Genomic DNA, 26783 nt, shown 5'->3' with positions numbered 1-26783 from the left:
CTTTCTGACTTTTTCCACACTTCTTTTGAAATTGTGTTTTAAAAAGGTCTCCTGGATCAAAAGCTACAAAGCAAAGCTGGCAGCATGCCTTAATCCGCCAACTGATTTCTGTGAGATAAGCTAGCCCCCCGCCTTTCAGTAGTTTTAGCCAATGAGTGATATCAAGCGAGTTTTTGGGATCTTTGGGGGTTTTAAAAGGCTGCTGTTTTTCACCCCACCCTCAGCTAGTGGCTTCTGTCTCCTTAGATCTCCTAAGACTTGTGGCAAATATAATGTACAGTGGTACCTGAATGCCACAAACCCAGAAGTGTTCCGGTTTGCAAACATTTTTTGGAAGCCAAACATCCATTTTGGCTGTCGGCATTGTTTCCGGGGCCAGTCAGCCGCGCCCTGGTTTGTGAATGTTTTGGAAGTCGAAGAGACTTCCATAATGGATTGAGTTCGAGAACCAAGGTACCACTGTACTTACAGAAAATGGTATACTGAGGGGAGGTCTAGAATATCTTGCCTTACCTTATACTCAAGATTAATTGATACGCATACTATAATTAGCACCATCCATGCACGGTTTTTTTCTTTATTCCCCATCCTACTTTTGGTGTAAGATACCTTCACAAGGTTGCAATGATGAGCGGTCAACTGTGCTTTGTATCATCCATACTAGCATTTTTTAAAGGTGCCCTTGCAGGTCCCTTCGTGCAGTAGGCAGCATCCATCCTCAAATCTTTGCAAAATTTGCTTATGAAAGCAGTTATGAAAAAATAAATTTCATTTTTAGAACATATACTATTTATTGGTCAATTGTCGTGCACAGAAAGTTCATAGAAACTATGTACGTTACAGAATGTACATTAGAGAATCCTTCCACAGAGTATTGCCTCAAAATAGAAAATAAGTTGACAGCACTAGAAAAAAAATAGAAAAAACCTACTTCTGGTAGGTTGGGTTTTCTTTCTGCACATTATTTCAGAAAGCTTTCACGGTCCGGCATGACTATGTAGAAGTATCTTGTTCATCCATTCTAGAATGAGACATATTTCGTCCTTACAAATGTGAGTTCCTTTGTATTTTCTAAGTAGTTCTAATGACTTCTCCTGTAATTCTGGAACTACTTCATGGTGCTGGACACTCATGTGAAGCACAACAAGACAGCACTCAAGTACGTCGGGGAAGGGAGAAACCTGGAAAAAAGAATTTTTTTTACACACTGGAAACTCCTATGTATAACTCCAAGCTGAGGTGATATATCTTACCACATTTCCCAGCTGCATTATACGATCAATATAACGACTGCCAGATTTAGTGCTATTCCAAAGAGCACAATATTTTAAAGCTACACTGTGCTGCTGCAGTAAGCAGCTTTTCAGCTGCATGGGTATCTTCAGTGATGACTGCTGCATATTTCAGGTGAACATAACTCGCTTGCTCATAGGTTATCACACATGTATATTCTGGGGTCACATATTTTAGAATTCATTCACTTTTCCAACTTGAAGCTGTACAAGTCAGCTGTTTGCCAACCAGTCATTGACATCATTGAAAGGGTAGCTTGAAACAAGTGCTATGCAGATTTTTAAACCACACTGATCTTGTAAAAACCAGGATTTTGCCCTTCAGCTGTTGCTGGACTACAACTCCCATTCTCCCTGTTGAAATTGAATCTTAACATCTGTAGGGCCACAGGTTAGCCACCTACTGCTACAACAAAACAAGCATCTTCAAACATGTCTTCAAGGAGACCCTAATCTCTTGATTTCCTTCTGTCAAGTTATAACAATAATAATTTATTATTTATACCCTGCCCATCTGGCTGGGTTTCCTACAAGCTAAGTAAAGCAGGGAAACAAGGATTTTGCTCCATGTTAAAGTCAGACTTACCTTTATACTATCTGGGAACTCTGCCAGTTTCTGATTTGCTTCTGTTAGTTGTTTTGTCAAATCTAGCAGAGAAACTGGTTCATTCACTTGTTCCTTACTGTAAAGAAGTTTTAAGAGATCACATTTTCAAAAATACAAAAAAAGTTTAATTTCTAAGTTAAAGTGAGTGGCAGGTTGGGAATATTTAAGTGTGATTGTAAGGCTTGATAACTTTGTGTCATTAAACATTATGAAACTGACTTCCGTGTAATAAATACCACTATAGAAGCAATGCAGCAACTTGTCTGAAGCAAAAAAATCAGATCAGTTTTTTGTGAAGTGTGTCAAAGGTTTCTCTCAGGGTTAGTGTATCAAATATTCACAGCCAAGGTCTCCCCTGAAAAGCTCACACTGAGTGGAGAGACTATTAACACCTTTTCCATGTGTCATACCCAACTAAATCAATACAAACATGGAACAACTTCTGCAAGTACAACAGAACTTCTCTCATCTAGTAATCCCAACCACACCATTAGAAGGTCTGAGGGTTTGCGTGGTTTTTTTTACAACTATCACACAACATAAATTTATGAATTGGGGCCTAGTTCAATGGGATTCCACAGCCAGCTTTGAGCACTACCATCATCACTAAAATGTACCACTTACGTCTGACTCTGGCTTGCCGGGGATTCCGCTAAATCTTGGCTGTTGGTGGCACTTTGGTGGAGGTTGTTTTTCTGATGTTGGTTGATCATGTCTGCCAAAGTCTGCTGAATTCTAGAGATCTCTCTCTTTGTACTTTGGATTGCAGCATATTCTTCTGAAAGGAGAACTCTGCAGCCCCTCAGTTTTGCTTGTCTTTCCACTAATAGGCTTGAGCTGGCTACTGAATCAGTTTCTGAGTGTGTGCAATTGTTTTGCCCGCTTGAAAGCGGATCTTCAACTTCAGTTTCTTCAGGCAAAGAGACTCTTTCGCTGTTACTCTGGCCAGGAGTGGACAGCTCAAAAGTGCAAGCCTCAGAGGTCAGCCCTGGTTGTTCCACGACACGCAAATCCACAGGTTCCGGGTTCCACCAGAGATCGTATAGTTGCCCATAAGCTACAAATGCCTCCAGGCTTTTGCAGGCTGCCATACTTTGCAAATCTGTGCTGTCCAGCTTCTCTCTTAGATGAGCGCAACCTGTCAAAACATAATATATGCACAGTTGGAAAGGAACATGGGTTCACTTACCATACCTTCTAGGCTGGCACAGTGAGGAAGGCAGCCATGTGATGGGCTGCTTGCCCTGATTCACTCAGGAGGGACTACATAACTGGTGATTTAATGTAGCACTTCCTCCTCCTAGATACCCTCCCAGTTTTTCATCTGTGACAAAGCTCCAACTTAGTAGTATCCAAAAGAAGTAGAACACAGAAGACATCCCCGTCACTAAGCAGAGGCCAGTTCCCTTTTGACTGGTGGAAATGAAATACAAGAAGTGTCATTGGAAGTGGCCTTGTAGATGTCTCACTATGCCAGCCTAATCAGGGTCAGATACAGAGTGGAATGTTAGTTATTTTTTAAAACAATGCGTTGGTTTACACAACAGAACTTCTCCAGAACACTGCACTGATTATCTGCATACTATATAGAACAAGGAGGACGTAAGCAGTCCTCTCCCTTTCAACAGTTCAGTACAACTGCTTAATTCTCTGCTAAGCTTATGGATTGTGGTGTACCAGGGCAAAAAGTCATGGGTTGTATCCAACTAAATCATTATGTGAGCATGATGAAAATTTCCTTCCCTCTCCTCCTCCATGTGCCCTCACAGGGGAAGTACCGATGCCCCAACAGTAGGTGTTCTGTGTATGCAATGATTGAGATGGATACAAACTCATGGTCCTAGCTTCTGATGCAACACAGCTATCCCTTTTCCTGGTTTGCTTATCAATGTGCATCAAAGCTGGAGGAACATGGTTGCATGCAGAGTACGGTTTCTTAACCCAAGAACCTTGGCGTCCCATTACATGCAAATGCAGCCTCTGCTCAATATTGCTTAAGTGACAAACTGAACTATGCCCTTTCAACGAATAAAAGGGAAGCCAGAGGTGCCAATGACGGGATCCAAGAAAGCAAAATTCTTATAGGAAAGTTACCAGAATACCATCCTTGGATAGGAACTTTGTAAGTTGGGGGGCTCGAAGTCTTGATCTGTTCCAATGGATTTATATAAAAACTGACCTAAATGTGGGATGAGTTTTTATACCTGTAGGAAGGAGGAGGTTGCAGATTTCTTGCATAAGTCTGAAGTTTCCAGCATCGTAGCTACGGGTCACAGCTGCAAGAGTGGCTTTCACTGTCTCCTCCCAGGAAGCTGTCTGATGGCTCAGAATTGCCAGTGTGAGATCATGAGAAATATGGAACAAAACCTAGTGAGAGAGGGGGGTGGGGTGGGAGGGACCGTGAAAACAAAAAAGGTTTCTGAAGATCCGACATGGGGAACTTCTGGCCTATGGGCCAAATCAGGGCCACCAGAGGTCTTAATCTGGTTTCCGCAAGTTGGTTCCTCCCCCTGAGTGATAGCCATCTGCCCCAGACCCAGTGTCATGTGATGTCATGTGTGAAACAGGCTCCAAAAGAACAACAAGGAGCCTTAAAATATGCCCCCAGTTGCTCCTTAGCAAGTGAAGTTTGCATTTGGTGGCAATCTGGGAGCTCCAGAGTGTGGACTTTGACACTTTGGTTGACCGTGGGTCAGTCAATGTGGACCAAAAAAAGGTAGCCACCCCTGCTGTAGAAAGTGGCTTGATGCTTTTAGCTGTGGTGATCACAGGGGCTGTTTTTAAAAGCACCGTTTTTACCAAAAAAAATACGGTTTTGAAGCAGGAAATGAAGCTCTATCTGTCTAGCTGTCTCTCTACCCCATGAACTTCTATCACGTAAGCCTGTCCACAGTAGACAGTATGTGAAGGCTTGCACCATTAATTTAAGGGGCTGGCAACCAAAGAACCAGCCTGGTATTCAGCAACATCCATGCCTGCCTACTCAGAAGCAAGTCCCACTTAATTCAACAGGATGCTGAATGCCCAGTGGGACATCTAGTCCTTGGGAGATGAGAGTCTCTTCACTCGGCTCACTCCTTCAAGACGCCCCTGCCTAGCAAACAACGCCAAATGATGGAAAACACGCAAGTCAAGAAAACTGATGCAAGCTCTCTCTCAAAGCACACAATGCATACACCATGAAGCATAAAGTCGTCCTACCAGTACTTTTCCTAAATACAGCAGGAACAAAATGGATTGATTGAAATGGGGATTTACAGAACTAACTTCTTGACCCATTTTGCAAAGCATGGCTAAGAACTATGATTAATCCTGCACTGTATTCATGCCAGTGAGATCACATTTCCTCAACCTTCTCTCCAATTCAGAGAGACCACAGAGGCAGAGCCCACACACAAATTACCTGCCTGGGATGACTATGGCTAGTAGCGGGAGGATACTCAATAGTTCTCAGCTGTTCAAGCAGGTCCTTGGACTGCTCAGCAGTATCGACACCAAATATGCTCTGCCACACATTGGCCACCATTTCTGCGAAAGAGCATTCTTGCTTCACTGTCCAGCTGTGGTAGCAAGGTAGGGATGGGCTTCGGTTTTCCACCAGATTCTTTTCGGTAAGGCACTTTTGGAGCAATTCGTTGACGCAGAACACCAGCCTTTGTCCCTATAGATTAAAACCATAGTCAGGAGGAACAAGGCACCCAGGGACCGATTCATTTAGACAGAAAAGGAAAAGCAACCCAGAACGTTTCTCATAAAACTTGATGCAATGTATTCAATGGGGTTATATGGCTGAAAGGTAGATGTCACATCACAAATACAAATGTCTCTTGGGAGAGTTAGGAATATTTAGGAAACTTAAATAATGAAGGTATTTCCTATTAGCAGAATTTTCCTATGGCAGGAACTGAAATTCTGATTTTACAACAATAAGGAAAAAATAAGACCACTGTATTGAATGAAGAGTACTCCTTAGTAAGTATGTATTTGGACTGTACAGGATTTCTGTTTGGCTCTAGTTGTATATATACACGTACAACAACTAAGCAGACCTGCATGAAGTATAAGTGTCTAAACTAAAAAACACTTCAGAGGCAAGTGCCAATAGTTGTGAAAACAGTGTTTCTACTTGAAACAAGAAGTAGATTACCATGTTGAATGGTTGACTGTATTGTATAACTTGTTGTCACATTTGAGATACTTCATCTCATAAGTTGTGCTATTGATAACTTTTCCATGAAAAAGAAGGCTTTAACTCTATTTGTAGTCATGGATTCTGTTTCCAAGCAATTAAGATGGTAAAGTTTAATAAGTTCTTTGAATTACAAAGAGATATACTATTTAAACCAATTGTTTTAAATGACACAATATACATTAATAAGAGCACTTTTAAAATTCAGATTTTTTGAAAAAGAAATCACTTTTTCACATTTACCCTGAGTAGGAATGATCACTTGGGCTTGCAAAGCTAACCAGTATCTCCCTCTGTACAAATATGCACAGGACTGAACAGGTGATACAACTCCAGTCATCCATGGTGCAACAGTAAAAGGAGTAACACACACTGACCAACAAACTCTCATGCTGCTGGAGGACATCTTGTGCCCCAACCCAATTCTTGGAAGACATAAGTTCTTGGGCGCATTTGAAGGAGAACATTGTTGACAGATCTTTCTCTCCAGCTATCAGAGCCAGCTCGGCAGCAGCTTTAAGGGAGGTGGTATCAGCCTTTTTAGCCAGCACTTTGGCTGCATCATAGGGAGAGGCAGCTCCCAGGTAACTGAAAGGGAACCATAAACAAAAGAAACTCTTATTTCACCAGCAGACACTTTGTTTCAAGACAACTTAACCACCCAAGTCAAAAGAGACTACGAGGCTCTGGGCAAAACGACCTTGACAGATTAGAGAACTGGGCAAAAACAAACAAGATGAATTTTAACAGGGAGAAATGCAAAGTATTGCACTTGGGCAAAATAAATGAGAGGCACAAATACAAGATGGGTGACAGCTGGCTTTAGAGCAGTACATGTGAAAAGGATCTAGGAGTCTTGGTTGACCACAAACTTGACATGAGCCAACAGTGTGACGCGGCAGCTAAAAAAGCCAATGCAATTCTGGGCTGCATCAATAGGAGTATAGCATCTAGATCAAGGGAAGTAATAGTGCCTCTGTATTCTGCTCTGGTCAGACCTCACCTGGAGTACTGTGTCCAGTTCTGGGCACCACAGTTCAAGAAGGACACTGACAAACTGGAACATGTCCAGAGGAGGGCAACCAAAATGGTCAAAGGCCTGGAAACGATGCCTTATGAGGAACGGCTAAGGGAGCTGGGCATGTTTAGCCTGGAGAAGAGGAGGTTAAGGGGTGATATGATAGCCATGTTCAAATATATAAAAGGATGTCACATAGAGGAGGGAGAAAGGTTGTTTTCTGCTGCTCCAGAGAAGCGGACACGGAGCAATGGATCCAAACTACAAGAAAGAAGATTCCACCTAAACATTAGGAAGAACTTCCTGACAGTAAGAGCTGTTCGACAGTGGAATTTGCTGCCAAGGAGTGTGGTGGAGTCTCCTTCTTTGGAGGTTTTAAGCAGAGGCTTGACAACCATATGTCAGGAGTGCTCTGATGGTGTTTCCTGCTTGGCACGGGGTTGGACTCGATGGCCCTTGTGGTCTCTTCCAACTCTACGATTCTATGAAGTGATTCAATATTCACCATGGCCATTACTGCACATCACATTGAGAATGGCAAAGATCAGGTTGAAGTGAACAGCACTGAGCTGGCTGTCACATTCCCAAATCCGTGGATCACAGTTCTACAGTACTCTGCACCAATTAAATGATTGTGCCCTCCATCATCTCATGTTGGAAGGAAGGCACTCCAAAACAACCAAACTATTTAGGAGATCCTGGCTCTTAGGTTCAAAACTGCTCTCATTTAAAGTAAGAAAAGTGTTGCTTGCACCAATACCATTTGGCTGCCATGGAATAATGGCCATCCTTCTCCAGCACTGCTGCCCAGCTGGTGTACAAATCCTTTAGAACGGGATCTTCAGGACGCAACCTAGCCTTGGCAACTGCAGTGGCTTCCCTGGAGGAAATGAGAAAACCATTTAGATACACCACACTAAAGCCAGTGGCGTAGCGTGGGGGGTGCAGGGGGGGCCGGCCGCACCGGGCGCAGCATCTGGGGGTTAGGGTTAGGGGGCGCAAATCCACTGGTTAGGGGGTGCAAATCCACGGGTTAGGGGGTGCAAATTACTTGCCTTGCCCCGGGTGCTGACAACCCACGCTACGCCACTGACTAAAGCACAGGAAAAACGAGCATGCTTCCGTTTACTTCAAAAGGAAGTTGATCCTAACAATGATCATGAATTGATTCTACTTCATTCAGATGCCAAGGCATTCACTAAACCAGCAAGTCTAACTTGAATAACTTGTAGCACTGTTGCATTATCTGTGAACTTTACAGGCTCACATACACATGCACAGCAGTAGAGAAATCACACGATTGCTCAAAAGTTGGCAAGTCTTTCATGTATGTGTGAATTACTGTCACTGGAAGGATTTTATCTGCGTAGTAACAGGCATATATGACCTATCTATGACCATTCATCTGCAATGGTTCATGTACAAGCGAGTAATCACTTGATCTTTTGGGGCTTGAACACGTGTGAATTGGTTCTTTACCAGGTGGAACAGAATACAGTGTTATTTAAAATGAGAAAAGTAACTACATCAGCTCCTATACCAGCTCCTATACCAGCTTTATTACACCCTTGCGCTAAACTTGATATCCATCTTTGCCCACTGCCACTTAAAAGGCTGCCAGCTATGGATTTATCTGGCAATACATTTTCCTTCGTTACATATCCAGAAATGCAACTGAAGGAATGGATCTGAGTGTTCACTATTCCCAGGACTTTTAATAACTAGGATTTAATGTATTTTAGTTTTTAAGCGGCCGGGGGGGGGGGGGGATGTTCTACATTGTAACCCATCAAAACAACAGGAGTATAGTAACCTGAAAAGGTTGTGTGATTTCAGCAGCTCCACAGCCTCATACACTTTATGAATGGAGAGGAGATGGGATGCGGCTTTAACGTACTGCTCTTGAAAAGAGAGCTGCTTTGCGAAGGCTTCTACAGTCCATGCCCAGGTCTGATAGCCAGCTGAAACAGTGACAGCAAAATTATAATACAACAATGAAGTGAACACATACAAGAAAGGACTTCCTACAAGAGCGGAAAAACATTCTTGTCTTGTAGTGTAAAGATAACGCAGGATTCTTAACTGTGGGGGAGGAAACCACTTTAGAATTATTCTGTTCTCCGGAGTCCAGCCACTAAGCCCTCAGAGTAGCCTGATTTTGCTGTGTCTGGATTAAGCCTGCTTGGTAGCAAAGTAGCAGGTGCTTCTTTCGGGGTGAGGGATATCAAAACATACCCATTGGCGAAATGGCCACCAGCTGGTCTGTCAGCTCTCCCCTTTCTGCAGCGGACTGAAGAGCACTTTTCAGATCTCCTTTCCACAGCATGAGCTGCTGAAATAATTCCGGGTGTCCATTCTCCAAGTGGCTTTTTCCTGAGGGAAACCAAACGTGTTCCCTGGTTAGCGTCACAGAAGGAGAACGGAAAAATGCGTACAGCAAAACAACAATAAAATATTCAAGTCACCGCTGGAACACAACTGGCTTTCTACTATGAGCTCTTCAGTTTAATGGTGAAATTTTGAGACCATGCTGCCACCTCAGCCCCTTAAACACCCACCCTACCCACACCACCCTTATTTTCTGTAGTTGGAATGAATATTAGGCAATTCGTCATACAAGAGAATTTAGAGGAGCCACTTATTTCGAAGTTAAAGCTTGATGGATTCACTAGGTACTAAACAGCCACACAAATATCTAGATATCCCACCATGTTTTTCACCCCCCCCCCAAAAAAAAGAAGGTGGGAAAACCTGAGTTAGGATTCAAGGACTAACCTTCTGCTTCTATCATTCTGTACAGGGCAGGTCTGTCTGTGAATAGCCCCAAATGGATAGGATCCTTTGAACAAGAGGATATATCTTCATTCTGAGCTATAAGAAAGAAAACAAAAGACGATCACCTTCTGTTTCACATATATGTTTATGTTCCTCACGACAGGGTAAAATATTTTGAGTAGTTTTACAGTTCTCGATTACTTATAAAGCACTATTAATATACGAAGAACTCAGTGAAGTTTGTGGCCTAAAACCATAATTACTTTATGGGCCTCCCCCCCAAGAATAGATTCCAGGTGATCACTCAGATTGAGGCTCTCCCATACACACATTCTTCTTATGTTCAGTTTGATGTCCTTTTGTTCGCAAGTAGATTTTCTGCTTAATCTCTGGAATGGCAATTTACTGTTTCATATGCATTCATCTATTAAAGACACCCTGGCCTACTTTGCATATTTTCAACCTGTGTTATTTAACAGTACACACATTTCAGCTGAGCACAGTCAAGCGTAGCCATCGTTACTGAATTTGCTGCCCATACCTTTGGAGTGCAAGAAAGCTGCTAGTCTCATACAGTCCTGGTGCAGGTCTTCTTTTGACCTATGGTCCATAGATGTGCTGAGAGGTAGGATGGAGCGAGGCTTTTTCCTCTTCATAGAAGAATCTGTTCCTGAGAAGAGAGTTGCCATAATATTGTTCTAGGCTACAAGTGGGAATCTCTAGCCACAGGCTTCAAGAAATTCATTTCCAAAACACACTGGACAGGATTTATGGGCACAGCATGCTGACATATTCACTGAATGGGAATAGCTAACCTCAGGTTTGCCTACCATAAAGTATCATTATTTGAGAGCTAAAGTAGCCTTCCCCAACCTGGTGCTTGCCAGGTATTTTGGACTTCTATAAGCCCCAAGCAGCATGGCTGACGGTCAGGTGCGCTAAACCACAATTAGTAATACAAGCAAATGTATTTCCTTTTTAAAGCAAAGAAGGCTTAACAAGTCCCCATCCTATGTAGCCTCCCTAGATTTCTCCTACAGCATACATACCTACCTGGTTTAAACTGATCCTTCCTCACAAGCGGGGTCTTGTGGATCACATGTGGTTTTGGAATATCGGTCACACAGGCAAGCGGTGAACACACTGGAGAATCCTTATGAACTACAGTGAATAACAAAACTACATTTGCATAACGTCTAGCATAAAAATGGCCAATTTTATACATGCTATGGAAACAGAAACTCGAAAAAATAAATAAAAGCTGGGCAAAATAGAACTGATGTTCACATGCTTCTTATTTCCTATGAAATATTTCATGGCCTCTGGCTTTCAATGCTGGTTGAAAAACAGGTAAAGTGTAAGAGAGCTGAGAAGTGTAGGCCAACTTCCAGTTCAGTTTAGTTTACCTCAAAGATAACACAGTCTGATTTCAGAGCTACAGAAACTAAGAGCGCAGAGATCCTACTTGTGCCAAGGGTTCGTCCTACTTTGTTTTCGGTATTCAAATTTCAAATAAAATGAATAAAGATGACAGCCATTCTCATAACCACTTAAAAGTTAATCTCCGCTCTTTGAACTGGTATTAAAATGATTATATCCACAGTTCCATTTGCAGACCAGAGAGGGACCTTCTGTTCTTTAAACAAGATCTGGGGAATCTTTGGACAGATGGTGTAAGAAAACGTACAAACGAAGTAGATACCTTCCATGGAAATCCTTTCAACTGTTTCCTGCTCCTGTTGCTCCTTTTCTCCCTCTTGGTCTGACAGGCCATTCTCCTCTAAGAAAGACTCTTTCGCGTTCTCGCCACCATTCACCCAGTCACTTACATCCGGTATTGAAGGCACCTTTCCCAAGGGCTTCTTTTTCTTCTTGGCTTTTGGTTTGAGTTGAGTGTTTCTCTTTTTCTCCAATTCAATGTTCTTCTTACCTACAAAATAACAGAAATGTCCTGAAAATAAAAGCTGTGTGCGTTCAAAATGCGCTTGGGAGAATAGTCACACACCCTCACTCAAGGAGGGTGCACCAGACGAATTGCACTGATGAGTTGTGCTCATCATCCTTCTTTGGAGCTCTGTCTATGCTGCCAGGTGAGCTCTCATCTTCACCACACTTCATGAGGCCTCAATTCCTGCTGACTGAGGAACACTCACTAGGGCTACGTTTGAGAAACACTGAACTAAATGCAGAAGCAAATGCATCTACTTCCCCTCACCCCCTTCCTAGCCCCCTGGTGGCAACACATCAGCAATCTACTGACCTTGGGGAGGGCGGCTGTGCTCTTGCTTTGTAGCTACCCATTTATGAACACAGAAGTCATCTGCTCCAGTATAAATGGAGTCCGCTTCCACAGGTGACCACTGTACACAAAGCAGCCGGCCCCGGTGTCCCCTGTAGTTGTGCAAAGGCTCTTCCTTCAGAACATTCCAAACCTGTAAAAATAACCTCTCATTAAGAAAAGCAGTCAAAACTTTTCCTGTTTGCAGTAAGAAGGCTAATGCAACTGGGTCACCTCAGAGGAGGAGCATCTGAGTCTCCAGACCCCACTTTGGAGTACAGCAAGCAGCACTTCCAACAGAGTCTGTAGGCAAAGATTGCCTACTATATGTATAGGCATTCTCTTCACCCACATCCCATTTTTCTTAATGTGGCATTTTTTGCTCATGGCATATTTGTACAAGGTCAGTTTCCTCTCTGTGTGTGTGTGTACACACCCACCCAAAGTACACTTCCTGTATTCTATATACACACACACACACACCAAAGTACACTTAGGAAGAAACTTATGTTGTTTTTTCTTATTACTTACGTTTTGAAAGAAAGACAAAATACAAGAATGCACCTGTCTATACAAGTGCTGATTTCACCTACAAAATATCCTAAAGCAGGACCCTTTCATGGCAGCTGCCTCCATTTATTTACACACATGCCTCCTTAACACCTAACAAAGCACACACATATTGCGTACTCTGTACAAAATGTAGCAAAATAAGCCACTATTCAAGATACAACTCTCCCTGATTAAAAAGAAGAGCAAAATAGGCATCCCTAAATCCCTTATCTGTTTAATTAGCGGTGGCAGAGGGGAGAACTGTACAAAAATCACAACCCTTTCACAATCATACCTGGGCAGTGCCATCATAGCAAGCAGATACGAGCCGCCCGTCATGATGTGGGCTCCAAGACAAGCTAGTAATCTTAGCTGTGTGCCCCGCCAAAGTACGGAAGGGTTCAGTTATTGTCACAGGTCTCTCTGGAGAGTTTTCTAAAGACAAAATACATGGTGTTGGAAGCAGCCGGACAAATGTTCCTAAATGCATGTCAGAGAATAAAAATTGCTTCAAAAGATGCCAATGTTATTTGGTCAGAGACCCTCGGCAGTGCAAGTACAAGGGAACAGTAGCCCATGTCCACACTCTAGAAATCTTCTGTCACAATGGCTAATGCCGTACACATTAGCTGTTAAGTAATGTGTTCCCAATGATAGTTTTCTTGCACAGTTCTCTCAAGACAGCAACAATATTAATGCTTGAATTTCTGAAGAGTTTGACTTCAGTGGATTTAACACGACAATACTGGGGGGGGGGGAATGCAATCATCACAACGTAAGGGAAGCAAAGCGTACTGTCAAAGCCAGACATAGGCAAACTCGGCCCTCCAGATGTTTTGGGACTACAACTTCCAGCATCCCTAGCTAACAGGACCAGTGGTCAGGGATGATGGGAGCTGTAGTCTCAAAACATCTGGAGGGCCAAGTTTGCCTATGCCTGGTCAAAGCTAATGGTGACTCAATAACAATATACTCCTTGAATCCTATTTGCTCAGCAAATTTGAATCTACCAAGATTCATGGTTTCATCTGAGCAGGTATTACCAGACCAGGATCATGATTTTGGTTGGGCATAACCTAATTTCTGTCAAATCTAGGATCTCTGACTGCGCAATCAGCTCCTGAACATGCTAGTTCTGTGTTACTGTCATCATTTCAGTTCTCCATTACCCCATTAGTTCCAGTGGCCCCCCAAACCCAAGACAACATGCTAATATTAAGGCTAATTTTATCATATAGTTTACAGTTTTTTCAGAAATCTCCCATGAATGCCAAACTTCACTGAGAAAATAGTTTTACAGGAACACAGGTGTTTTCTGTACCACACAAAAAATGAGGTTTCCAGACTTAGCTGCTGTTATCTCTTGACACGTCCATAAAAGCAGATCTGTGCAATGACGCACATACACACAGAGCATCGCTCAAAAAAACGGAGAAGGAAGAACCTTTTAGTGTTTGAAGCTACGAAGGAGCCAACATGCCCAGGAAGAGGAGAAATAGCAGCACCGCCAGTTTGCTGTCTGAACAGAGTGACTGGTGGCAGGTTCTAAAAGCATGAGCAAGAGTTACCTATGACACCCTTGATATTGTGTACATAAATGACAGCATTGTTTGAGCCAGAAGCTATCATGTAACTCAGTTCTGGCTGTGCCCCATGATCGTGATGCCAGCGAATAGCATTGATGAGCTTGTGGTGCTGCTGGATGGTGCACAAGAGTTTCAAGTCAGGAGCCCGAAGTATTTCAATAGAACTGCAATATTAAAAATAAAGGAGGGGGAGAAAGGAACAGATGATCAATTAACAAGTTGAATAATGTGGCAAACAAAAACGTTTGCCACCTGCCTTCCCAAAACAATATATGCAACTCCTTAGGCTAGCAAAAAAATAAATAAAAATTAAACAGCTTAGTATGTCCAAGTAAGCCACTTCTATTTTTGTCATGTTTAAAATTAAGTTAGATTTGGAAGGTTGTTAAGTACACCCTGTGCTGACCTTAAACCAACAATGCCTACTGCATATATAAAGTTAGCATGAACCTAAATGTTAGTACATACCCATCTTCATTACCAATAGCCAAGATGCTGCCATCTGGTTTCCAGCTGATCTCTGTGTGTGCTGGTAGTTTGTGCTAAAATGAAATAGACAAAGAAGTAGAGAGCTACCTCAATAGTCCCGACACTCTTTTTATATAACCAGCAAAAAATAAAATACATGAGATCTGATTATTATTATTATTATTATTAGAATTCATATACTGTCCTATATGCAGAAGTCTCAGGGCGGTTCAAATAATAAAAGCAATGTATGAAACCACAAAATACACAATCAAAATGAAAACAACCCAATAACTGCCCCCCAAACAAAAACCACACCCCACAATCAAATCAACCAAAGGCCTGGTTAAAAAGGAACATTTTTGCCCGACATCTAAAGGTGGATAATGAAGGCACCAGGTGAACTTCCCTGGGGACAGCATTCCACAGACAGGGAGCCACTGCAGAGAAGGCCCGTTCTCATGTTGCCACCCTCCTGACCTCTCGAGGAGGAGGCACACAAAGAAGTGGCCTCAGAAGATGATCTCAGGGACCAGGTAAGTTCATATGGAAAGAGGCGGTCCATGAGGTACTGCGGCCCTGAGCCATTTAAGGCTTAATTGGTCAAAGCTAGCACTTTGAATTGGGCCTGGAAACTAACTGGTAGCCAGTGCAATCGGACCAGGATCGGCGTAATATGCTCAAACCATCTGGCTCTGGTGAGCAACCTGGTGCTGAATTCTGCACTAGCTGAAGTTTCCAAACTGTCTTCAGAGGCAGCCCTACGTATAACACATTGCAGTAATCTAACCTTGAAGTTACCAGAGCATAGACAACAGTAGTTAGGCTATCCCTGTCCTAACAGCTGGGCCACCAACCAAAGCTGATGGAAGGCACTCCGGGCCACTAAGACCACCTGAGCCTTGAGCAACAGCAAAGAATCCAGGAGGACCCCCCAAACTATGAACCTGCTCCTTCAGAGGAAGTGTAACCCCAACAAGAGCAGGTGATCTCCCACCTATCTGGTCTAGAGAACCACCCACTAACAGTGCCTCAGCTTTATCTGGATTGAGTATCAGTTTGTTGGCTCTCATCCAGTCCATTACTGAGACAAGACACTAGGTCCAGCACTTCCACTGCCTCACCTGCAGATGTAAAGGAGAAATAGAGCCGAGTGTCATCAGCATACTGCTGACAACGTACTCTAAACCTCCAGATAACCCCACCCAGCGGTTTCATGCAGATGTTAAACAATGTAGGGGATAGGTTTGAGCCCTGCAGAACCCCACATTGGAGGTTCCACGGGGCTGAAAAGCATTCCCCAAGCAACACCCGCTGGAAACGACCATCCAAGTAGTAATGGAACCACCACAAAGCGGTGCCACCCACTCCTAGTTCGGACAGTCGCTCCAGAAGGATACCATGGGTCAATGGTATCGAAAGCTGCTAAGAGGTTGAGGAGAACAGGGACATGTTTCCCTTGTCTCTCTCTCTCGACAGAGGTCATTATACAGGGCGACCAAAGCAGTTTCTGTGCCGAAACCAGGCCTAAACCCTGACTGAAATGGATCCAGAAAATCAGTTTCTTCCAAAATTGCCTGGGTTAAGAGCGGAGGCACAAAGGAGATGGGAATCCATGAAATTCCTGCACCAATTTTCACAAGTGAACAATTTCAGTCAGCCAACATGCCAACATGGCCTGGCACAAGATACACCAGCGGGGAAAAGCCATTTGCGGCCATATAACTACCGCCTCCCTACAATCGCCTGAAACCATTTGATTACGTTTTTCCATTTGTAGTTGGATTTCCAAGCCACACATCTTGCCGCAGATGTGTGAAACCTATAAAGCAACTGCAACTTCTCCCTGAATGTAGAACGCTATGACAAAAGTAAACAGGAAAATTCAGGAGACACACCATTGTCCGACAAGCCAAAAGGGGGGAGCTCAAAACCTCTGTTCTACCCCTGTTCTCTGGCCTCTCATTCCTTGCTTATTTCCTTAATTCGGCAGAACGGCGTTAAGGACATTTGCTCACGCCAAGAAGGAGGCACACGCTATAGCTTTGAAACTAAATTCTGAGTGCTTATAGACTATGAAAAGCTTCAGGCCAGCCCCAGCCAACACATGGCTGGCCCAGAAGCCAAAGGCATGTCAATTGTTCATCCAGGCTTTCCTGTGCAAATAGGTTACAGAAGAGTAAGAACAATGGATGGCAGCCTCACCACAAGAGACGATGCAATGCCCCAACATGCAGAAAGAGAACCCCAACAAGAGACAGATGTGCTGAGGTTTGGGGAGGTCTTTAAAACATCTGCTCAAGTTCGTAATTGAAGGTTTGGAATTTCAAGTGTGCTAAATCTACAACAGATTTGCAATTGTGGGATGGATGGAAATCAGAGTAGCAGCCTGCAGCTTAAGAACTGGAAGTGTGAAATTCAGCCCCTTTGCCAGCAACCTCTTACTTTGCTCTTGCAGTAATCCTCTCAGGGTTACTGTCATAGTGCTGTAGTGACAGCTGATGGCATTCTGCTCTCATTCACTCATCTGCCTATTTGTACGTAGCTTTCTTCCACAAGATTGTGCCCCAAATGGTCCACAATGTATCAAATAAATGGCAAAACATTTTTTTTTTAAAAAAACCCTATATATAGTGAAAAACAACACCTCAAAGTTTTGTTTATCAGTCATACATCTTATTTGTATGCTGGTTTTCCACACACACAAAAACCATGCTCAAAGCGGCTTACAACAAAACAACTGATCCATGCAATGCTATATAAAATACAAATAAACTAATAATAAATTGAATAGCTGAAAGCTGGAAAGGAAAGAGAAAAACAACACAAAAAGAGCCTGCTGGATCAGTCCAGTAGCCCATCTAGTCCAGCATCTTCTTCTCACAGTGACCAACCAGATGCCTATAGGAAGCCTGCAAACAGGACCTGAGCTTAAGAGGGCTCTCCTCTCCAGCAGTTTCCCAGCTACTGGTATTCACAGACATACTGCCTCAGAGACATACATAGTCATCAAGGGCAGCAGCCATCAATAGCCATGAATTTGTTTAATTCTCTTTTAAAGTCATCCAAGTTCATGGTCATCACTAGCTCTTGTGGGAATAAATTCCATAGCTTAAAATTTAGAATAAAGCCTGACAACAACAACAAAAAAAAAATAGTAGTACAGAAGACCAAAAAGATGTCTTTCAGAAAGTGTCCCTACAATTAACCTAGACAGTTTTGACTTCAATTGTGGCTGCCTTCCTCCCAGCACCTCTTCTTTGATTTCATTCTTCATTGCTCAACAAGGAAGGAAAAGATGGTTCTCTTTCCTCAGAGCCCCATACACACTCATGGCGATGACACTGTGTGCACACTCTCTCTTCCATCAAACTCCCATTCCAGATTCCTAGCAGTCCTTTGATCCTTTTACTCCCTTTCCTTCCCACTGCCTTCCTCCAATAGTACACAATTCCCATTCCCCCTCATGCCTACGCTATTTCCCTGCTGTTCTAATTTAATCATGGTTTCACTTTTCTTCAGTTCCATGTTTCAAACCCCAATCCTTTTCTTAGGTCTTTGCTTTTCAGATCACATTGTTCCACCTCCTGAACTTGAGCGTACTAGGTCTTCAGAGGCCCTGCCATTCCCTTGTCCTTCCTTCAGCCTCTTCGCCTCTGGACTCCCTCAGCTTCCCAACCCCCTGGAGGCTCTTCCTGGCCCACAGTTTTAATTCCAGCTGAACTGACAACTCTCTTTTCCTTCAGAAACTGTACTGCAAATTGTTCGGTTCCCTGAGCAGCAGCACACCTAACTCAGCCCATCAGTATCAAAGGCTGCACTGCCACGAGCACAACACAGAACAGATGGAGAAGACTTAACAGGTGAATTTCACCTATGGCCCGTAAATTCTTACTCACTTTGACTGAATTAGTTTCTCTGATTAGTTTGTTGATGTCATGGGCTTCATCACCAAGTTTCCAAGGATTGTGCTGAAAGACAATCCCCTCTCCTGCACAACTATACAAAGTTGCTGAAGGTCTGTCACCATCCCCTCCTGCAAGAGAGAAACAAAGAAATTAAACCGGCTATTCTTTTTAAAAGCAGACACCTTGAATACAACTGGCAGAAAGAAGTGTGCTAACCAGCTTAGCAAAACATATCGGACGGGATTCAACTAATTAAATCCTGCTAGCAAAACCCCATGCAATGATTTACATTAATGCAACACGGCTCTTCTCCCCATGACAACAAAATCACTGAAGAATTAAGCCAGATGCGCTACTGCCCCACCCTTAAACGTCAATTGTTTTTCTTTGTACACAGTAATGTTGGAGAATGCAGGGACAGGCATACAGTACATAGAATGTATCAGAAGTAATAAAACAAGGGACTCGAGGGTCATCTAGTCCAACCCCACCATGCAGGAATCTCAGCTAAAGCATCCACGACACATGGCCATCCAACCTTTGCTTAAAAACCTCCAAGGAAGGAGAGTCCGCCGCCTCTCGTGGGAGTCTGTTCCACTGTCTAACAGTTCTTCGTGTCAAAAAGCCCCCCCACCCGAATTCTTAGTCGTAATTTCCTTTCTTCTAATTTGAATCCATTGCCTCAAGTCCTACCCTCCAGAGCAGGAGGAAACAAGTATTGTACTATGCTTTGATTCTTAACGCTGGAGACTATAGACACCCCACTGTCTGCTAGTTAGCTTCTTAAAGGCTATTTCAGCGATCCTAGATGGATTCCCCCGACTCACCAAAGGACAACGGAAGGACGGGAGGTCCCCAAGCTAACGTGTACACTGTTTTCTTGTGGAAGGTGCTGGAGATCTGTGGGGGCCTAAAGGAGAATTTGGGTGTCATATTTAACAGAAAGCTTGCCGAGCATGCATTATCTAGTGTAAAATGCAAAGCATAATTGAAAAAGATTGCAAACAGAAATCAAAGTGTGAAAATGGCTAAGCAAGTTAGGAAGCAAAAGTTAGAACGGCAGAACTTTTCAAGATACTTTTGCATTCCACCACGGCAAATTTTAGGAGACTGTTGGTGCTCTGTTTTGCATATGCAATTTTTTATGCCGAGTCTCAATTCAGAGAATAGTAAATCACTGTGAGCTTTCCAATGCCAGTTTTGCTCAGATTTTAACCTTATGAATGACTTTAAATGAAGTAAATCAGCTTAACAAAAAAGGTTTACATTTTATATTCAAAACAAATTCAAAGCTTTATTCAGAAAATTATGTTTATTGGAATATCTGTAAATATTTTCGGCATGACATTTCAGGAGCACACAGTTCCTTTTCTTGCATTAGAATGTGAATTTTGTAGACTTCTATCCTATCCACCTTCTATAATCTCCTTAAAAAATACTCCCCCCCCCACCTTTATAACATTTCTTCAATTTTTTTTTAGTTTGGTTATAATCTGCCGACTCACACAGACCAACAAAAGCCAAGTCATTTCTTACTTGTTGGAGTAGGTGTCATAGATGCCGACTTTCCCATCATCTGTTCCAAAAGCTAAACAGCCTTCTTTCTTTGGGTGCCAGGCCAACTGCAAACAGAAAGAGCCACAAGGCTTTCAACATTTTGTGGATGTCTGGGATTCATTTCTATCCATACAAGGTGCTGCTTTCCACATTCGTCAGGTTATCAAAAGGCGAAAATTTTAATTGGAAAGCCAATCATTTTAAATCAGATTTGCCATTTCAGAAAATGTATTTATTTTTACTATTACAAATCTGCCAGGTATTGGACTCTGCTACTCTAGGTGCTTCCATACATTCCTGGTACAGCAAGCATTAGTCGTACCCCATTTAGGTTGCTACCAATATCAATCTCGGAATCAGAAGAACTTTTTTAAAAAACAGAGAAGCATCAAAGCACACACTTACAGCTGTGACCTTGGATTTAATGCCCTGCCAAAAGGTTTTCACATCATAGTGATTGTTGATAGACGTGGTGTTCCACACCCGAAGCATGCCATCCCCAACTCCTACAGCAAGGCAGCCTGTATCCACGGGGGAAACGGCCAAACAGTACACAAAACCCCCAAGAGAAGGCAACGTCCAGCAGCAATTTAAAGTTGCCAGGTCCCAGCACTTCACCTAAAGAGAGAGATTGGGGGGGGGGGGAGTTAAAGGTTTTTTTTGGGGGGGGGGAATTAACAAAACATTTCTCCAGAAGCATGCCGTTTACAAAAGGGGAGCAGTGCTGATGAGCAGATATCTGCTCCAAAGATGACTAAGTGGCCCTATATGGAATTTTAAGAACTTGCAGACCAAAATCATTTCCCTGTCTCCACAAAATACAAGAAAAGAAAAGAAAAAAAAGGCCAGGCTGGGTCTGATTATTTCCCGGCTGAAAACTTAAAAGATTACAGGACTTTCAATCACTTTTTGCTTCTATAAAATTGACATTATCAAGGAAAGTAATTCTCAGAAGATGGAAAACTATCTCCAAAACCACAGGTAACACAAAAGACAGACAGCTTTTTGCACTGATAGCTGAGCTGTGAACAACTGAAGGCTGAAGAAGGCAAAGACCGGAGCAAATCATGGGAGGTCCACAGACAATGATAATGAGACAATAAAGCTGGAAAGCGAGTCAAGGTGAATTATGGGAACAGTTAACCCTCAAATGCCCTTGACAGACGCCATATTAATTCATTCAGCACCCTCCCCTTCCGGAGTTATTTGCAATACGTGGATACAGTGGTACCTCAGGTTACATACGCTTCAGATTACATACGCTTCAGGTTACAGACTCCACTAACCCAGAAATAGTACCTTGGGTTAAGAACTTTGCTTCAGGATGAGAACAGAAATTGTGCGGCGGCGGCACAGCAGCAGCGGGAGGCCCCATTAGCTAAAGTGGTGCTTCAGGTTAAGAACAGTTTCAGGTTAAGAACGGACCTCCAGAACAAATTAAGTACGTAACCAGAGGTACCACTGTAATTATTTTGGAGAGATGTTGTGTGCTTTTGCATAATGCTAGAATAGGTGCTTGCTAGGAACAGATTCATGGCTACTGACAGCAACTTAGCAGGGTAACCCACCAAAACAATAAAACTCTGGAGTATTTTAAGACTTGTGGTTCTTACATCCCTGTCCATTGAAATGGAGAGAAGTAGCTGCCTAGCTTCTACTTGCAAGGAACACAAATTGAACGCTATTCTGGAGTGGTTTTGTCCTTCGGATGAAGCTCCCAAAAGTTCCCATTTCCTCTTCCCATGTTGAGTCAAATCCCACTGCAGCAGCTCACCTCTGTGAAGAAAATAACAGCAAGACATGCAAAAAAACACTAGACATGGTAATGGTAAGGGTAATATACACGAAATCCTTCCATTAAGAATGGGAGAGACTGCATCACACCAAGTTTCACACATCACATTCTATATATGGCTCAGGCTGCCGAGAAAGGAGGAAGTCTCTAGAAACGGGGAGGCTACAGAACGCCAAGGAATTATTCCCAAATCCCATGCTTGCATTGAGTTTTCTATTACTGTTGCACTGCATTTAGTACTCACCCAAAGCAGCTGGATAAGATGTGTGTGGGCTGACTTGGGGGCCAATGTAGTGTTAACCAGAGGCGTTCTTTCACAGGTGTTTCAACACCTCCACCTCTTCTTTTCAAAAAAGGCAATTTCAGAGTCATTACCACTGCAGAAACAGAAGGAATGGTTACAGCATGCTTACCCACAAGTGCTGCCAGGCTCCACTGATATCAGGACAAGGGAGAGAACAGCACGAAACAACTGTCTTCCAAAATGAAAAGCTGACTCTTCACATGTATTTGAAGTGCCCTTATGAATAACCAGGAACTTTATGAAATGTTCTTGCCTCAGTTCTTAGAATCCAACCTAACTCCTGGCCCTTGATTATCTGAAGTACAAGGCACCAAAACTTATGACTAGCTAGGCCAGACTTCATAGGTTTCAATTTCTTGCACACTTAGAAGGAAGAAAATCCATAGAATGCTTATTTCTGACTGAACATGCAAAGGATTGCATTTTCGATTTAAGAGTCTCCTTCACTTCAACCAAGGCACTGCTCTGTCTTCATGTTTCACTCAGTCTTGGATGACAACAGTGCCAGAAATTACATGGCATCCGAAGAGGTTTTGTCATACTTGCTTAGGGAAGCAAAACATTGCATGTCAGGGATGCTAAATGCAGTTACAACATGTCAGTACTATGCTGTGAACTGTCAAAATGGTGATGCACAAAGCAAGCAAACTGAGAAACATGCACAAAGAATGCCTTGCCAAAGGAAAACAAATCAAATTTTTATACACTTACCTCTGCTTCTGGTGCAGCTCCACACACGGATAGTCTGATCTTTGCTTCCTGATGCCAAGTAATAGCCTTTTGTTACAGCTGCCTCTTCCGTCACACCTCCAACAGGAGTGTCTTCTTCCAAGAGTACCATGAAATCATGTTAAACAGTACTACTTTATTTTTGAATGAAAGATCTTCTACATAGTCTTCAGGCGCCCTTAGAGCACCCAATACATACAGGGTGATGATCACAAGAACAAACACTACCCCTTTGCCCCATGTACAGGAACATACCTTGGAAGTCATCTTGTCGACCACATATACCTTCCTCCCCAAGCTCAGGGCACCAAGCCAGAGAGTGTATTTCATCATCATGACCTCTCAGTCGATGAACAACCTCTCCCTTTCTGCTGATGTCGATCACAACCACTATTCCATCTTTATAGCTTAAAAGAAAGGGCATACATTAGGGGAGGGATGCCTGAATTCTCAAGCTATCAATAATGCTTTACCGAGTTAGGTCAGCACAAGATGCAACCCATAAATATTTTGTGCAGTCTACTGTCCCTCCTCCATACACACATTCCTCCTCTCCCATTATACAAGGAAAGAAAGAGCAACATATGTCTAGAACAGGGGTGGGGAACTGGATACAGCCAGTGGAATATATACTTGATTTCCCCGCTGTTCATGGACAAAATACTGCCAACCACCCAACATAATAATGATGCCAGGCAACTGACAGTTGTCAACATTCAAAGGAGATCACTGTAACCAGCAAGTGCCTTCAAAGGGGCTTGATGTACCCAAAGATCAGCTGATCAGCCATTACCCTTCAAAGTCCACTCAGAGGATACAGACACTCTGTTGGTGGTGACCTCTTTAGCCTGGCAAAGGGGCATCACCACCCAATCCAAACCTCCTCCCACAGACTGGTGCAAAGACTTTAGAAACATTGGTTCCCAATAAGGGAGGATGCAAATATAAAAATTTATAGAACATGAAGAACAGCTCATGAACAGTTCATGAAGAACAACAAACACACACTGCTGCCCAATTCATGAATGTTTACAGTACTTGCAACTTAAGTCCCACTGTGACTAACTGGATTTGCTACAAAGTGAAGTGTGAATGGGGTTGCTACCTTAAGTTTCCCTGGTCTGTCAGAATGCTAAATTAAACCATTAATTTAACAAAATTTATATACTGCTTGCCTCCAGTAAAAACTCCAAGTGGTTTACAAGAAAATTACTTTGAGTTATTTGGAGCAATGCTTACTATCCTGGCCCAGAAGAGGATGCTTGCCTTATGAGGGAGTGAACACTCTAGAAGTGTTATGTGACACAAAATCTGAACAAACCCTGGCATAATACAGATGACCACTTGCAAAGCGGTATAGTTTTCTGCCATGTTTTTGCTTTTCATCTATATTGAGGAAAATGAGGTGAGAACTGTACCACCCTGTAGTTACCACTTAGTAAACTGGCAGGATGTATTAACTCTGAAAAGTGTCACTGTAGTTTACAGAATCCAAAAGCAGGTGCAAAATATATAAGCATATCTAGAATGTGACATGTGAAAATTATTTTCTCTCAAATCGTTTTTTCTTTCTCTACCAATGCCCCCCCCCACGTGTCATTTGTTGTTGTTGTTGTTTAGTCGTTTAGTCGTGTCCGACTCTTCGTGACTCCATGGACCAGAGCACGCCAGGCACTCCTGTCTTCCACCGCCTCCCGCAGTTTGGTCAGACTCATGTTTGTAGCTTCGAGAAAGTTGGACAGTGTTCTCGAAGCTACAAACACATGTGTTATAGGCATCTTCAAAAAGCAAAAGTCATTGCAAAAAAAGCAACCACAGACTATTCATGAATTAGGGAATGCCAAGAACAGAGTTGAGTCCTTAAGTTCAGGCACTGATGATCAAACTACCGTAGTTTCATCTACGTTCCCCTGGTGAAAACTGAGTGAAACATGTAATCACTCAAGTCAGTGAGAATTTCATTTATTCTGTATTCCTCTTTCTGCAGGGCCAAATAAATAATCTAACAGCAGAATTCTGTATGTCTACTAAGAAGTAAGTGCCTATGAGTTGCTCCTGGATAAAATAATGAGATTTTTGACTATAGTAAATCATGTATGCAGCCTTAGTATACTTACCCAATGGCCACCAAATTCTCATGGTGCAGAGAACAGGTGAGACAGAATATAGTTCTGGGCTCTGGGAAGAACTGCTGGCTGTCATTTCGATTATGCCAGTAGCAAATTACTATTCCCTTCTCATCACCAGACACAACCAAGTCTTTCATTTTCGGCGACCAGTGCACTGCAGAAATTGTATTCTTGGGGACGGGGGAGAGAATTGAGAAAGAAGATTAACATGGATGCTTTTGGGAAAGCTATTGTATATTGTATATACACTGTTCTGTAGAGTAGACATCAGCAGCAGTTTCCCTGGAGAATGTCGCCTGATTCTCCATTTGTCAAATGACAGTGGCACTGCAGTCAACTGCTTTACCTGATGCAACGTATGTTCAGTCATGACAGTCAATGTCTGCGTATCCCAGATTTTCACAGTTCCATCATCAGAGCTGCTGGCGCAGAAGCTGTTCTGACCAGGATAGGAACAAAACGAGAAACCCGAAACTCTTTCGGTGTGGCCGACTAGCTCCCCTGTGATGAGAAAACATTATGGCTGTAAAATAAAGCAACGTTTGGTTTCAAGCATTTTGGGGGGGAAACAAAGCTTATTATTAACACAGGCCTATCGTCTACACACTTTTAGCATAACTTCCAAATTATGTTTAAAGCTGCACTCTCTCTTCTCTCTTAATTTTTATTTAAAAATTATTTGTGAAAAGTTACAACCTATCTCCTGCTAAGGGAGGCACAATTATGCAATTGCTCTAGTACGGTTATTCTTAATCTTTTGGTTTCGGACTCCTAGAGAGTTCATGGACCGCAACTTAAAAACCCTTGCTCTAGTAGCTATTCAATGAGTCTTCTCATACAGTGCGTCTTACCCTTCCCCACATCGGTTTGACTAATTCTATATTCCATTCACCGTTAATCTCATTCTCGAATTGCCCCCCTCCCTTTAAAAATCAAATTGCCCCCTTCCCCCAGCTGGGAACCACGCTTTAGAGTTTCAGGCAGGATCTTTCCCCCAGGGGCTGAACCAGAGACCTTCCACACTTGCAAAGGAAGGCGCATGCGGTCCTAAGTGTGCTTAGGGCTGCTGCACTGTAGAGAGACACCCGCTGGCGAGGGATCCCAAGTATCTAGTATACTGCCTCTGGACAAGGAGGCTCTACTTCAGCCGCTCCCCCAGAATCGAAAGCCCGCCCTGAGAACTCGGGCACGGAAGGAAACGCCCGAAGTTTGAAGGGAGCCCCGCGCAGGATGCAGGCAGCGGAGGTGCCGGCTCCGTACCGTGGAAGGAGGGCGCGGAGGGGCGGATCTCCAGGAGGCACACGCTGTTGCGAGCCGCGAAGCCGAAGAGGCGCCCGTCCTGGGAGGTGTCGCTGCAGCGGCTGCAGTACCAGTTGGGCGAGGCCGTCAGCACCCGCTCGGCTGCCCCGGGGCGCCACGCCGCCGCCATCCTGTCTCCTTCGCAGGCGGCTTCCCCCTCACGTTTTCTTTTTCGCTGCTCACAGCGGCCGCCGCAAAGCGCCGCCCAGCTGCAGCTGCTTCCCCGCGTGTGCCGCAAAGCATTTCGCGCCGAGCTACGGCGGCTGTTTGAGGACATTCCGGAGGGGAGGGAGGGGA

At 43.3% G+C, this 26783-nt stretch overlaps 1 protein-coding gene across 2 annotated transcripts; it reads right to left on the bottom strand.

Moving 5' to 3' along the window:
* Positions 1-771: 771 nt before the first annotated feature.
* On the bottom strand, positions 772-26763 carry GEMIN5 (gem nuclear organelle associated protein 5; the record flags this gene model as incomplete). Of its 2 annotated transcripts, none has more annotated exons than XM_083603755.1 (28): positions 772-1181; positions 1879-1975; positions 2524-3037; positions 4104-4266; positions 5303-5560; positions 6466-6676; positions 7867-7986; positions 8920-9067; positions 9342-9479; positions 9882-9977; positions 10423-10551; positions 10935-11042; positions 11584-11811; positions 12142-12313; positions 13007-13146; positions 14280-14461; positions 14766-14839; positions 18665-18801; positions 19501-19583; positions 20210-20295; positions 20636-20848; positions 21844-22006; positions 22270-22402; positions 23041-23154; positions 23314-23465; positions 25176-25357; positions 25534-25688; positions 26448-26763. In XM_083603755.1, 28 exons carry the CDS (start codon positions 26761-26763, stop codon positions 978-980), a joined length of 4716 nt encoding a protein of 1571 aa, XP_083459881.1. In that variant the 3' UTR covers positions 772-977. The 2 variants fall into 2 exon arrangements, with proteins under 2 accessions (XP_083459881.1, XP_083459882.1); XM_083603756.1 differs by having other exon boundaries at positions 23041-23151.
* Positions 26764-26783: the final 20 nt, after the last annotated feature.

Source organism: Podarcis filfolensis, assembly GCF_964270895.1.
Source record: "Podarcis filfolensis genome assembly, chromosome: 2".
Lineage (NCBI taxonomy): Eukaryota > Metazoa > Chordata > Lepidosauria > Squamata > Lacertidae > Podarcis > Podarcis filfolensis.
This window is presented reverse-complemented; position numbering and strand designations above follow the sequence as displayed.